Here is a 14,212-nt window from a genome sequence, read left to right on the forward strand (position 1 = left end):
TTAGATTGGGCCTTCATCTTTTGCCTTGACTATAGCAACCATCATTGGCTTCCCGTAACCATAGAATTAAATCTTAATGTGCATGTAAAGCTTTCTGTAATGTGACTCCTACCTATTCTCTTGCCTCTCCTCTTGCCACTCTCTCTATCATATCTTATGCTTCACCAACACAGACTGGCTTATTCATCCTTGAGGAAATATATCATTTCTCACCACACTGCTTTTGCCTGGCACATCCTCTCACCATCCATGCTTCCTTTTACCTGGCTGTATCTACTTCAGCTCAGTTATCATCCCCAGGAAGTCTACCTATTCCAATGAGTTTGGATAGATGACTTCTGATTTGCTCCTCTTATGTTAATACTCTGCTTAATTTTGTTATTTTACTTAGCACATTGTTTCAGGTATTCCCTTGATCTTTTTATGTATTACAGTGATCTATTTTCTAGTTTTGAGGCTAGGAATTGCTTCTGTTTGAACATCTTTGTGTCTTTAACAACTATGTTATTGAGTACCAATAGTGAATATTCAATAAATGCTTATTGAATTAAAAAATATAAATAATTATGTTCAATTAAATACAACAGGTATTTTGACAGAAGTATGAAGAGACTACAGTGGGGACCTAAAGTAGGAAGTTTTCAAAAGAAACTTTGAAACACGTGGTTTCACTTAGAAAAATCGGATGTCTTTTTGCTGAAGGAAGAATGTATATTCCAGTTGTAAGCATCAAATATATATTTGAAAACTGAGTTTCTGATCTGTTTTCTAATCTGATTAGAAACTAGGAGATGAAGGGATGTCTTTTGGCTATTCTGAGTATTTCAGAAAGAACTGAATTCTAGAGATAAAGATTTAGAACACATCAATATATACAGTTTATATTTATGGTCATGAGACTAGGTGAAGTCACCTAGGGAGAGAGGAAAGAGAAAGAGTGAGGAGAAGATCAGTTTCATAACTAGACAGAGTCAGTCTGTTAAGAGATTGGGGACCACTGCAAGACTTTTAAGATCAAGCAGCGTATTAGTGGAATAGACATAGAAAATAACTCTCTAGAAAAATTTTGAGCAAGCAACTAATTGAAAAATAATTTAAATTAGGTGAAAAAATGTCCAACCAGGCCATTCCTTAAAAACTTATTATTTTGAAATAATTTCAGACTTATAAAAAATTGTAAAAAGAGTACAAAGTAATCTCCTGTATATTCACTTGTTCTCATAATAGTAACATTCTTGCCTGCAACAATGATTACTATGGTGGTTGCCAGATAGTAATTTTCTCACCATTCTTTGTATATTTTTTAGTTGGAATTTTGTATTAAGGAAGAACTTGGTCTTTTTTCTTTCTTCACTCATTCATTTATATATTAGTATATGGGCTATGGTTTCCCAGGTGGAGCTAATGGTAAAGAACCTGCCTGCCAATGCAGGGGATGTAAGAGACGTGGGTTCAGTACTTGGGTTGGGAGGATCTCCTGGAGAAGGGAATGACTACGCACTTCAGTATTCTTGCCTGGAGAATTCCATGGATAGAGGAGCCTTGTGGGCTACAGTCCAAAGGGTCGAAAATAGTTGGACACAACTGAAGCAACTTAGCATGTGTGCACTATGGAGTCTTATTTTAGCTATTGAATTAATGTGTTGTTATTGTGGTCTATTTTGATGTTCAGCTGCCCCAGATTTGGCCACTGGGAGCACATCAAGTTGCCTCTTATGTTCTTTTTAGCTTATCCCATCAACACAATAAGATGTTCTGGCCTTATACAGTACTTTTCCTGTTCTAATCCTGAAATCGTCATTTCTCCAAGGATTCTTGGATCTTTTTTAGTAGAGAATGGCATTTAGAAATTGGGGCATAAGTGTAAACTATGTAACTGAGATGTGGTTGCTTCTTGGTTCCTTCAACAGAAAGAGCCAGGAAATTATCTATCTTCCTATCTACCCATCCATCCTTCCCTCTGTCATCTATTTTGAAAGCCTTGAATTTATGCTGATGCCTCCTATTCCAATTCAAAATCACAGAGTTCTGGCCTTCCTTCTTTGCATGTTTGTTACTCCCTTTTCTCACATCCAGAAACATGAGTTTTATGAACCATAATATATTTACTTATTTTACTAAATTCTATAACACAGGTAAACAGTTTGTATTTTTTTTAATGATTAATTGATTTATTTGAACAATAGGACAATATAGACATCATTGTCAGACTTAATATGAAATGTTAAATGTTCGATCCAATTTTCCTTCCTGGATAAGTTTTTCTTTCCTATCTCTGTCAGTTTTGAAAACATAATACTAGAAGATGAGGGGCCCAATTCCAAACAGAGCTCCTAAGAGGGAGGTCTTGGTATTGGGTCTGAAATTAGGATAGATATTTGCTGATCTTGCCTAGGTCCAACGAACCAAGGCAGGATCTTCGATAACCCCTCGGCAACTAGGGTCGTAGTACTGAAGCTGGTACTCCTGCTTAAGCCGGGATCTTATGGCCAACCATTCAGCTTGTGCTTTCTGGGTTTCAGAAGATATGTTGTATTCAGCTGGGTCGAGGGTAGTAGGTAGGCTGGCCAAGCGCGATGGCTTGTACTTGGGGAACGACATCTTGACGACCCGGCGCCTAAACAGTTTTTAAATTGCTAACTCACGTGAGAAATATACTCACTGTAGTTCAATATTTGTCTATAGTTTTATGTACTTAGCTTGAAGGCATATATCAAAATACTGTATTCAAAAATTAGTTTGGTTAGTTCTATACTCCTTTCAATGTGGCTGTGTTTTTAATTTGAAATCCACTTAGGTTCATTTGTTTCTTTTCATTTTGGCTTTTTCCTCTCATCCTTACTAATTTTCTTTATTCATGTTTTTGAGCATATGAAACAATAGCATATTTTAAAGTCAGAACTGCATCCAAATCTATACTCAAAGACGCATCCTTCATCCTTCTACCCTGTTCCTCCCCCCAGTACTTTCTCTCTGTTACAACCTACTCCCTTTAAAATAACTGATGATGTTGATTTCTGGTTTATCCTTTCTGTGTTTAATATTTCATGAAGAAACAGATAAATGTTCTTATTTTCCTTTTTATCTTACACAAAATGCATCATACTATATTCTTTTGCATTTTAACTTCACAGTACACCCCAGAAATCCCCCCATATACATTTATAGAGATCTACATTTTCTCCCAGCTTTATTGAGATGTAATCGACACGTAACATTGTGTAAGTTTAAGGCTTAAGATGTGCTGACTTGATTTCCTCATTCATTTTTATTGCTGCACAGAACACACCGGTGTGTTATTTATTCAGCCGCTCTCAAATATTTCTAGCATTCTGTTGCAATGAATAACCTTGTGTAAGTGTGTTTTCATATTGTTGGATGTGTATTTTCAATTTCTACAAGTGGGACTTCTGGATCAATATGTAGTTTAGTTAGAAACTGCAAAATTTCTGTCAAGAAGATTTGTGCCAGTTTGTGTTCCTACTTGCAGCTTGTGAGAATGCTTGATTCACCATAGTCTTACCACAGAATTTGGGCTCATATTTTTTATTTTTTGTCAGTCCTAAAGGTGACAAATGGTATCTCAATGTAGTTTAAACTTGCTTTCTCTAATTATGAAGATCAAACACCTTTTTGTATGGTTAAGAGCCATTTTTGTTAATATTTTTATTGTGAAATTGTGGTTCATATCTTCCTGTTCATTTTTCTATGTATTTTACCCTAACTTTTATTTAAAACTTTAAAAGTTGTAATAAAATACACATACCGCACAATTGCACTCATCTCACATGCTAGTAAAGTAATGCTCAAAATTCTCCAAGCCAGGCTTCAGTAATATGTGAACCGTGAACTTCCTGATGTTCAAGCTGATTTTAGAAAAGGCAGAGGAACCAGAGATCAAATTGCCAACATCTGCTGGATCATAGAAAAAGCAAGAGAGTTCCAGAAAAACATCTATTTCTGCTTTATTGACTATGCCAAAGCCTTTGACTGTGTGGATCACAATAAACTGTGGAAAATTGTGAAAGAGATGGGAATACCAGACCACCTGATCTGCCTCTTGAGAAATTTGTATGCAGGTCAGGAAGCAACAGTTAGAACTGGACATGGAACAGCAGACTGGTTCCAAATAGGAAGAGGAGTACGTCAAGGCTGTATATTGTCACCCTGTTTATTTAACTTATATGCAGAGTACATCGTGAGAAACGCTGGCCTGGAAGAAACACAAGCTGGAATCAAGACTGACGGGAGAAATATCAATAACCTCAGATATGCAGATGACACCACCCTTATGGCAGAAAGTGAAGAGGAACTAAAAAGCCTCTTGATGAAAGTGAAAGTGGAGAGTGAAAAAGTTGGCTTAAAGCTCAGCATTCAGGAAACGAAGATCATAGCATCTGGTCCTACCACTTCATGGGAAATAGATGGGGAAACAGTGGAAACAGTATCAGACTTTATTTTTCTTTGCTCCAAAATCTCTGCAGATGGTGACTGCAGCCATGGAATTAAAAGACGCTTATTCCTTGGAAGGAAAGTTATGACCAACCTAGATAGCATATTCAAAAGCAGAGACATTACTTTGCCAACAAAAGTTCGTCTAGTCAAGTCTATGGTTTTCCTGTGGTTATGTATGGATGTGAGAGTTGGACTGTGAAGAAGGCTGAGCGCCAAAGAATTGATGCTTTTGAACTGTGGTGTTGGAGAAGACTCTTGAGAGTCCCTTGGACTGCAAGGAGATCCAACCAGTCCATTCTGAAGGAGATCAGCCCTGGGATTTCTTTGGAAGGAATGATGCTAAAGCTGAAATTCCAGTACTTTGGCCACCTCATGTGAAGAGTTGACTCATTGGAAAAGACTCTGATGCTGGGAAGGATTGGGGGCAGGAGGAAAAGGGGACGACAGAGGATGAGATGGCTGGATGGCATCACCGACTCGATGGACATGAGTCTGGGTGAACTCCGGGAGTTGGTGATGGACAGGGAGGCCTGGGGTGCTGCGATTCATGGGGTCGCAAAGAGTCGGACACGACTGAGCGACTGATCTGATCTGAACATAAAATTTACCATCTTAACTATTTTAAAGTATACTGTTCCATGGTATTAAGTATTTTCACACTGTTGTGCAACCAATCTCCAGAATATTTTCATCTCGCAAAACTGAAACTCTACACTCATTAAACACTCCCCATTTCCTTCTCCCCCTAGTCCCTGCCAAGTACCATTCTATTTTTTGTTTTATGTATTTGACTACTCTAAATACCTCATATAATTGAAATCATAAGGTATTTTTTGTCATTGCCTTATTTCATTTAGCATAATGTCCTCAAGTTTTACTCATCTCCTAAATTTTTAAGCATTCTTTCCATTTTATTTGAGGTATATGTTGCAAATATTTTCTCCCAGATTGTCAGCTATCTCTTGACCTATTTTATTATGATGGGTTTTTGTCATGAAAGCATTTTAATTTTATGCAGTCAGAATTTGTTAATTATTTTTTCCTTTTCTATACCTGGAATTTGAATCATAGTTATGAAGTTTTCCCCTACACTCAAATGTAGAAGAATTTTATCAATTTTTTCTAGGCCTTGTATAGTTTTATTGTTTCAGTTAATTCCTAATCTATGTGGAATTTATTCTTCTGTATGTTGGAAAATACCTGTTAAATTAATCTTTTTCCAAATGGCTGACCAGTTGTTCCAGAAATATTTATTAAAATCATCTTTGCTTCAGTGATTTGGGGTGCTACATTTATTATACGCTACATTTTCCTATGTGTTGTATCTATTTCTGGACTTTCTTTTTTTTTTTTTTCCAGTGGTCTATTCATGTACCTATATCACACTATTCTCATTAGGGAGACTTTAGAGTATGTTTTAATGTCTCCTAAGACAAGTTCTTCTTTGTAAATTTTCTTTCTCAGGGATTTCTTGGCTATTCTCACATGTTTATTTTTCTACTTGAACTTCAGGCTCAACTTGTCCAGTTCCTTAAAAACGTGTGTAGATACTTTTATCGGTATTGCATTAAATTGGGGAACAAATTAAAATTTTTGTGATGTTAAAACATCTTTACCAAGCTCAGGTACTATCTTTCCATTTGTTTATGTCTGTTTTTGTCAGACAACTCTTTCTTATGGGAGAATTTATGATATATGATATGATATATATGATATATATGATATATATATGATATAATATATTATGATGCTATTGTACCAGAATATTATCTCCAAGAGATTGGGGCTTTGTTTACTACTATATCCTGAGCATTTGGAACAATACCTTTATATTTGTTGAATTAATGAATATTTGTTAAATGAAGGAATAGTAAGTTAGACAAAGGATCTTTGTTTTGCCTTGAAAAGTGAAGAGTATATTAAAAACATTAGTTTGGAGAGAACTCATCATAAATAAATATATAAAATAGTTTCTTTGTAGGTCATACTTTGGGGTAAAATATTTTTATTCTAAAAGCATGTTATTTTTTATAATATTTTTATTCCGAAGTGCTACATTTGCACATATATCATTGAAAGGGTACGCCATTTAGAACATTTATTTTTTTCTTATTATATTCTCAGTTCAACTATATTTATTTGAAACAATGTGTAGAGAGTAGTCCGATAGTACCTATTCAGCAGGAATGGCTGGATCACATGTTAATGCTGGTACCTGAGTCTTTGAAGGAAGGGAAAGAACAAGAAGAACTTGTTCAAAGTCTCATAAACGAGGTGTCACGTGATTTTGAAAAAAGCATGAAGAGATATTTGGGTAAGTAGCATTTAACACACACCAAGCTTACTTGTTCCCCTGCCTATCCCAATCAAAAGCAGAAATATGTATAATAAACATATGTTTAGCTGAATGTATTTTTAGAGTTTTAATTTTTAGCCTATAATCGAATCAAATCTTTGTAATTCATGGGCACCGTTTTTAAGGGCACTTTTTGTGTTCCCTCGTGGCTCAGATGGTAAAGCGTCTGTCTGCAACGCAGGAGACCCGAGTTCGATCCCTGTGTTGGGAAGATTCCCCTGGAGAAGGAAATGGCAGCCCACTCCAGTATTCTTGCCTGGAAAATCCCATGGACGGTGGAGCCTGGTAGGCTACCGTCCATGGGGTCACAAAGAGTCGGACATGACTGAGCGACTTCAGTTTTTTGTGTGTGATTTTTAATGTGCTTATTAACTAATAGTTTTTTAACTTTTAACTTTGTCTTTATCGTTGTAGTTTTGCTACTTATAGGATTGTAAGAAATTATTAGTGTGTTTGGGGAGATTTATTAGAGAAATAACCTTTGAAATTTTTAATTGGATTAATTTTTAAGTTATTATGCCAGTGACCTTGGTATAGATAAGATGAAAATAGTTGAGGACTTATTAAAGCTTTACTGTATTTAAATTCACATTCAAAGTAGGGCCAAAATAGTACCAAAGGCTTAATTTTGTTTCAAACAAGGGACTTTTTTCTTATACTCATTTTGATGTATATTAAACTATACTACTCATTATCAAAAGTTGAAACTTTGATTTCAGTAGGTCTTGCAAAGATTTTCAAGAAGTATTTATCTATCTATAAAATACTGTTTTTCTTTTTTTTTTAGTGAGAAGTGTTCTCGTGAGACCTGATATTAATTGGCTTGAAGATGAAGGTGGCCCTATACCTGAATCCCCTGTGTGAGTAAATCTTTTAAAAAACAATACTGCATCTAGGTTATGATAACAGACTGAAAATAAACTGATCAATCTTACATTCAAGGCTAAAATTATGAAGCTCAAAAGTGTTTTGAAAACATGTAAAAGAACTGTAATACTGTTTTTTCCTCCCCTAAATATATCCTCTACATTGGGCTTACCTAGTTGTTGATTATACACTTATGAGAACCTTTATAGATGTATAACTCAACTTGGTCTTTCATAAGTAAACTTTGGAGTATGCCAGACAGATTTCTCCATCTCATCTCCCCAATTCTAAGGACCAAGTTTGTTTATGTAGGGTGACTGAGCCAGAGCACAGTGGAAGTTAAGGAACTCATGCATGGCCCATCAGCCTTCCTTAGGCACCAATGATCTCTTTATTCTCTCTGAAGATAATGAACTCTCAAGACCTTGATCATGCTTATCTACTAAGTTTCCCATTGCTGACCCCATTTCTCTCTTCTCAATCCCCTCTTCTCACTTTGATACTAATTCTATGCCATAAGTATTACTTACTAAAATTTAGAATGTGTCATTTGAGTTCTGTTTGATACAGTGTTTTGTTTTTCCAGAGGCCTGGATTATTCTAAGCCTTGGCATTCTAACTATCTGCAGACAAGAAACCAAATATTAGCTAATTTGCACATTGTTCATCCAACCATGAAAATGTTACTGGACCTTGGTTATACAACATTTGCCAATACAGTTTTGCTAGACTTAACTGGAATTAGGTAAAAGCCCATATTTATTAATTAACATTTAAAATTTGAATGTCTTCTGCTTGAGTCTTTATATTTTTGACTATATAAGTTTTATAACTGATAAATATTTAGGAGTTTTTACATTTAAAAAGTTTTTAGCTTATCTTACTTGCTTCACTCATTTTGTATCATGACCAGTTTGTTTGCTTTAAATCATTTTTTTTTCTCATAAATAGAGGTAAAGGCCCCATCGATTGTGAATCACTAAGAAATGATTTATCAATACAAGCTAGAAAGGCAGAAGAGAAGATAATGAACACTTGGTATCCAAAGGTTATAAATCTCTTTACCAAGAAGGAGGCACTAGAAGGCATTAAACCTGAGAAACTGGATGCATTTTATAACTGCGTTTCCACACTTATGTCAAATCAGGTAAATAGATTATGTATATTTTAAATGATAATGTTATTAAAGTTAATTTAGCATTTTATGAGGTATAGTGCTATATAATTATTTTGAAATAAAGTAAGAGAGACTTTTACTAGTTTAACTAAACAATACTTCATTTCTGGAAGCAGTGTAAAATGAGAGGTAACTCTAGAAGTATGTGTCAATATTATAAGTGATTACTGGACTCATGTTTAAAGGCTATAAGCTAATTATCTATAGCTTTATTAAAGAAAATTAATAAAAGGATTATCCTAGAGAATGTATTTTTGAACTTATGAAATTCTAGGTTAATTTATTATCATTTTGTTCTTAATAAAATCTTGATTTGAAATGTTATTGATCATTTTTAAATGACAGAGGATATGAATTTTATACAATTATTTTATTGGCTCCTTGAATTTTTACTATTGTAAAAATATAACCCTAGAAAAATAGTTTTTAATAAAAAGTTTTCCTTTTTGTAAAGATCTCCAAAGATTCCATAAATTTTGCCTTTTTAAAGGCATATATATACATGTATACACATATATATATATGAATCTGGTATGTAACACTGTAATGAATATACATGATTTCCTTTTTACCTTTATCCTCTTAAGAGGACTATGATTAAATGATAAGAAGTTAAGAGATGAAAAATGTTGTGAAGGTTATTTAAATCTATGTTTGTCTACTTTGTTTACATTTCTAATAATTGGTTATATATAAGAAAGTATTATTCATCCTTTAGTAACTTATAGTGCACATTTCTAAGTTCCAGTGGCTTCAGTCTCAAGTAATGGTATGCTGGAAATCTGATGCTCCAGGAGAAGAACCCCTGATTTGTAGTGTTTGCCAATTTCCATGGTATAAATATTCCTACCATGGTGATTTTCAGGCATCCAAGAGTTTAGTATCTGGCTCACAGAATTCTTGAATGTTTAACAATTAGCTCTTGTAATTGTAGGAGCTAGCATTAGTACGTCACTCTCACTTGCCCCAAACACATACCTCATGAAAGTAAAAGTGAAAAGTGAAAGTTGCTCAGTCGTGTCTGATTCTTTGTGACCCCATGGACTATATAGTCCATGGAATTCTCCAGGCCAGAATACTGGAGTGGGTAGCTTTTCTCTTCTGCAGGGGATCTTCCCAACCCAGGGATGGAACCCAGGTCTCCTGCATTGCAGACAGATTCTCTACAAGCTGAGCCACAAGGGAAGCCCATCACCTCATGACACTCCCCAAACTGGGTTTTAGGCCCCTCCACCCCTCAGTCTTTACCATGCTGTTGGGTCTTCTGGAACTTTTTTTGTACCAGGGACAAAATTACTGAAGAATGTGGAAGATTCTAAGTTGCCATTTTAAGACTGTTGATATTCTATAGAAAAATTAAAGTTTTCATATATTGTTCTATTTTAAACTGTATTAAGAACATATTGTGCTGAATGAAGATAATTTTCAGGACTAAATGGATTGGTAAAATGAATTAATTATAGGCAATAGCTCACTGGTTTAAACTTTTAGTTAAAGGTTTGTACTTTCTAAAGTAGTAATAACTTATGGTATCATGCAGCTAAAAGATCTCTTAAAGAGAACTGTAGAAGGATTTGTAAAACTCTTTGACCCAGAAGATCAACGAAGGCTGCCCATATTTAAGATGGAATTGACTTTTGATGATGATAAAATGGAATTTTATCCTACTTTTCAAGATTTGGAAGATGTTGTCTTTGGTTTGGTTGAGCGAATAGCTGAAGCTCTGCAGGTAAGTCTTTATCCTTATTCATTGGGTTTCTTTTTAAAAAAATGTTTTATTGGAGTATAGTTGATTTACAATGTTATTAGTTTCAAATGTACAGCAAAATGAATCAGTTATACATATACGTATATCCACTTTTTTTTTTTAAGATTATTTCTCCATGTGTATCATTACAGAGTACTGAGTAGAGTTCCCTGTGCTATACAGAGGTCCTCATTAGTTATCTATTATATATAAATATATGCATATACATACATATTTGTATTAGTGTGTATATGTCAATCCCAACCTCTTACTTTATCCCTCCACCCCGTTACCCTCTAATAGCCAAAAGCTTTTTTCCTACATCTGTGACTCTACTCATCAGATTTCTTTCAGTTCAGTTCAGTTGCTCAGTCGTGTCCAACTTTTTGCAACCTGGTGGACTGCAGCACACCAGACTTCCCTGTCCATCACCAACTACCAGAGCTTGCTCAAGCTCATGTCCATCGAGTTGGTGATGCCATCCAACCATCTCATCCTTCATTGTCCCCTTCTCCTCCTGCCTTCAATCTTCCCCAGCATTAGGGTCTTTTCCAGTGAGCCAGTTCTTCGCATCAGGTAGCCAAAGTATTGGAGCTTCAGCTTCAGCATCAGTGCTTCCAATGAATATTCAGGACTGATTTCCTTTAGAAGTGACTGGTTAGATCTCCTTGCAGTCCAAGGGACTCTCAAGAGTCTTCTTCAACACTTCAGTTCAAAAATATCAATTCTTCAGCACTCCGCCTTCACAGTCCAACTCTCACATCCATACATGACTACTGGAAAAACCATACCTTTGACTAGATGGACCTTTGTTGGCAAACTAATGTCTCTTTTTTTAAATGTGCTGTCTAGGTGGTGGCTCAGACAGTAAAGTGTCTGCCTACAATGCGGGAGACCCAGGTTCAATCCCTGGGTCAGGAAGATCTCCTGGAGAAGGAAATGGCAACCCACTCCAGTATTCTTGCTGGAAAATCCCATGGATGGTGGAACCTGGTAGGCTACAGTCCATGGGGTCGCAAAGAGTCAGACATGACTGAGCAACTTCACAGGTTAGTCATAGCTTTTCTTCCAAGGAGCAAGTGTCTTTTAATTTCATGGCTGTAGTCACCATCTGCAGTGATTTTGGAGCCCAAAACAGTAAAGTCTGTCACTGTTTCCATTGTTTCTCCCATCTATTTGCCATGAAGTGATGGGACCGGATGCCATGATCTTAGTTTTTTGAATATTGAGTTTTAAGCCAGCTTTTTCACTCTCCTCTTTCACTTTCATCAAGAGGCTTTTTAGTTCTTCTTTGCTTTCTGCCATAAAGGTGATGTCATATGGCTCTTCTTAAAACTTTTTAGTTGAATATAAGCTCTATAAACTGTATATGTACATAACTTGTTGTTTTCTTTTAATCCTCCAAATTTTTGTAAGTTAAAAGTGCTTTCTCTTTGAGAAAGTTTCCTGGCTTGAGATGACATTTTTCTTTTTAGAACTTATTGTAGTTATGAATTAATATATATATATTAATTTTTATGTTGTAGTATGAATATATACATATTTACAAATTGATATTTTATATGTTTCATGTTCCCTATTGAGTTGTGAACTTCTTAAGGACAATATCCAAGTGATGTGTGTTCTTTCTAGAGCTTTCTAATATAATCACTTCAACATTATAATTCCTTATAGAGATTTGGTGAATGATAAAAAACTAAGTCAACTAAGGTTTTATATTTTAAATCATTATTTTGCATCAAGTTATCTTTTCCTGGACTATTGAAACGTGAAATTAATTTAAGTATAATATAAGTGAAGAGGAACTAAAAAGCCTCTTGATGAAAGTGAAAGTGGAGAGTGAAAAAGTTGGCTTAAAGCTCAACATTCAGAAAACGAAGATCATGGCATCCGGTCCCATCACTTCATGGGAAATAGATGGGGAAACAGTGGAAACAGTGTCAGACTTTATTTTTCTGGGCTCCAAAATCACTGCAGATGGTGACTGCAACCATGAAATTAAAAGACGCTTACTCCTTGGAAGGAAAGTTATGACCAACCTAGATAGCATATTCAAAAGCAGAGACATTACTTTGCCAACAAAGGTTCGTCTAGTCAAGGCTATGGTTTTTCCTGTGGTCATGTATGGATGTGAGAGTTGGACTGTGAAGAAGGCTGAGCACGGAAGAATTGATGCTTTTGAACTGTGGTGTTGGAGAAGACTCTTGAGAGTCCCTTGGACTGCAAGGAGATCCAACCAGTCCATTCTGAAGGAGATCAGCCCTGGGATTTCTTTGGAAGGAATGATGCTAAAGCTGAAACTCCAGTACTTTGGCCACCTCATGCAAAGAGTTGACTCATTGAAAAAGACTCTGATGCTGGGAGGGATTGGGGGCAGGAGTAGAAGGGGACGACAGAGGATGAGATGGCTGGATAGCATCACTGACTCGATGGATGTGAGTCTGAGTGAACTCCGGGAGTTGGTGATGGACAGGGAGGCCTGGCGTGCTGCGACTCATGGGCTCGCAAAGAGTCAGACACGACTGAGCGACTGATCTGATCTGATAAGATCTACATATAGATCAACTGTACAGATATTTATTTCATGAATTGTCATTTTTATATCTGTTAGAATGTCCAAACAGTACCCTCTTGGCTATCAGGAACTTCAACACCTGTGAATCTTGACACAGAACTTCCTGAACACGTGTTACAATGGGCTCTTGATAAGCTGAAGGTGGCGGTGCATCGTAACTTAGAAGGCGCAAGAAAACATTATGAGACATACGGTATATATGACACAAATATTATATCTCTTTTTTTGTGATAAAAAAATGCCATTTTATTTTTACTAGAATTTTGTCAGATATTTGGTTGTCTGGATCTGTTATGAAAGACCAGAGAGAGCAAGAAGGAAGCATAGGCATGGTTTCTGACAGAGTCATGGATCAAACGCAAGAAACTTGAATTCTGTTATTCAGTCCAAAGGGTGAATATTAACTGGAGCAGAGTCATAAAGTCAAAACATAGAGAGAAAGGATGTTGATATAAGCAGAAAGTTAAATCAAGGGCAAAAGCAAGGTGCTGCTAAGTCACTTCAGTTGTGTCCGACTCTGTGCGACCCCATAGACAGCAGCCCACCAGGCTCCCCCATCACTGGGATTCTCCAGGCAAGAACACTGGAGTGGGTTGCCATTTCCTTCTCCAGTGCATGAAAGTGAAAGGTGAAAGGGAAGTCGCTCAGTCGTGTCTGACTCTTAGCGACCCCATGGACTGCAGCCTACCAGGCTCCTCCATTCATGGGATTTTCCAGGCAAGAGTACCGGAGTAGGGTGCCATTGCCTTCTCCAAAAGCAAGGTAATTTCTAACAATTTCAGCTTAATCATCTCTTCAAGTATGTTATGGGGTCAGTATGTTATGGTGTCAAGATAAATAGTTGTTATTTGACATTCTATTAACCAGAACCTTTTATTAACTGGCTTATCTGTGAAAGTGTTAGTCACTCAGTCACGTCCGACTCTTTGCAAGCCCATGAACTGTAGCTCTCCAGGCTCCTCTGTCCAGGGAATTCTCCAGGCAAGAAAAATGAAGTGGGTTGCCATTTTTTACTCCAGGGAATCTTCCTGACCC

General features: G+C 36.3%; 1 protein-coding gene and 1 pseudogene across 1 annotated transcript in view; one reads left to right on the plus strand and one right to left on the minus strand.

The window, feature by feature from the left end:
* DNAH12 (dynein axonemal heavy chain 12) overlaps positions 1 to 14,212 on the plus strand; it is a 189,930-nt gene that overhangs the window by 26,017 nt on the left and 149,701 nt on the right. Inside the window, exons 6-11 of the mRNA XM_070359341.1 lie at positions 6,580 to 6,769; positions 7,599 to 7,671; positions 8,265 to 8,423; positions 8,630 to 8,825; positions 10,396 to 10,584; positions 13,214 to 13,370. Coding sequence (XP_070215442.1) covers positions 6,580 to 6,769; positions 7,599 to 7,671; positions 8,265 to 8,423; positions 8,630 to 8,825; positions 10,396 to 10,584; positions 13,214 to 13,370 — 964 coding nt within the window. The remainder of the gene's footprint in view (positions 1 to 6,579; positions 6,770 to 7,598; positions 7,672 to 8,264; positions 8,424 to 8,629; positions 8,826 to 10,395; positions 10,585 to 13,213; positions 13,371 to 14,212) is intronic.
* LOC102266048 (NADH dehydrogenase [ubiquinone] 1 beta subcomplex subunit 4 pseudogene) lies at positions 1,838 to 2,731 on the minus strand (annotated as a pseudogene).

Source organism: Bos mutus, chromosome 22 (assembly GCF_027580195.1).
Source record: "Bos mutus isolate GX-2022 chromosome 22, NWIPB_WYAK_1.1, whole genome shotgun sequence".
Classification (NCBI taxonomy): domain Eukaryota; kingdom Metazoa; phylum Chordata; class Mammalia; order Artiodactyla; family Bovidae; genus Bos; species Bos mutus.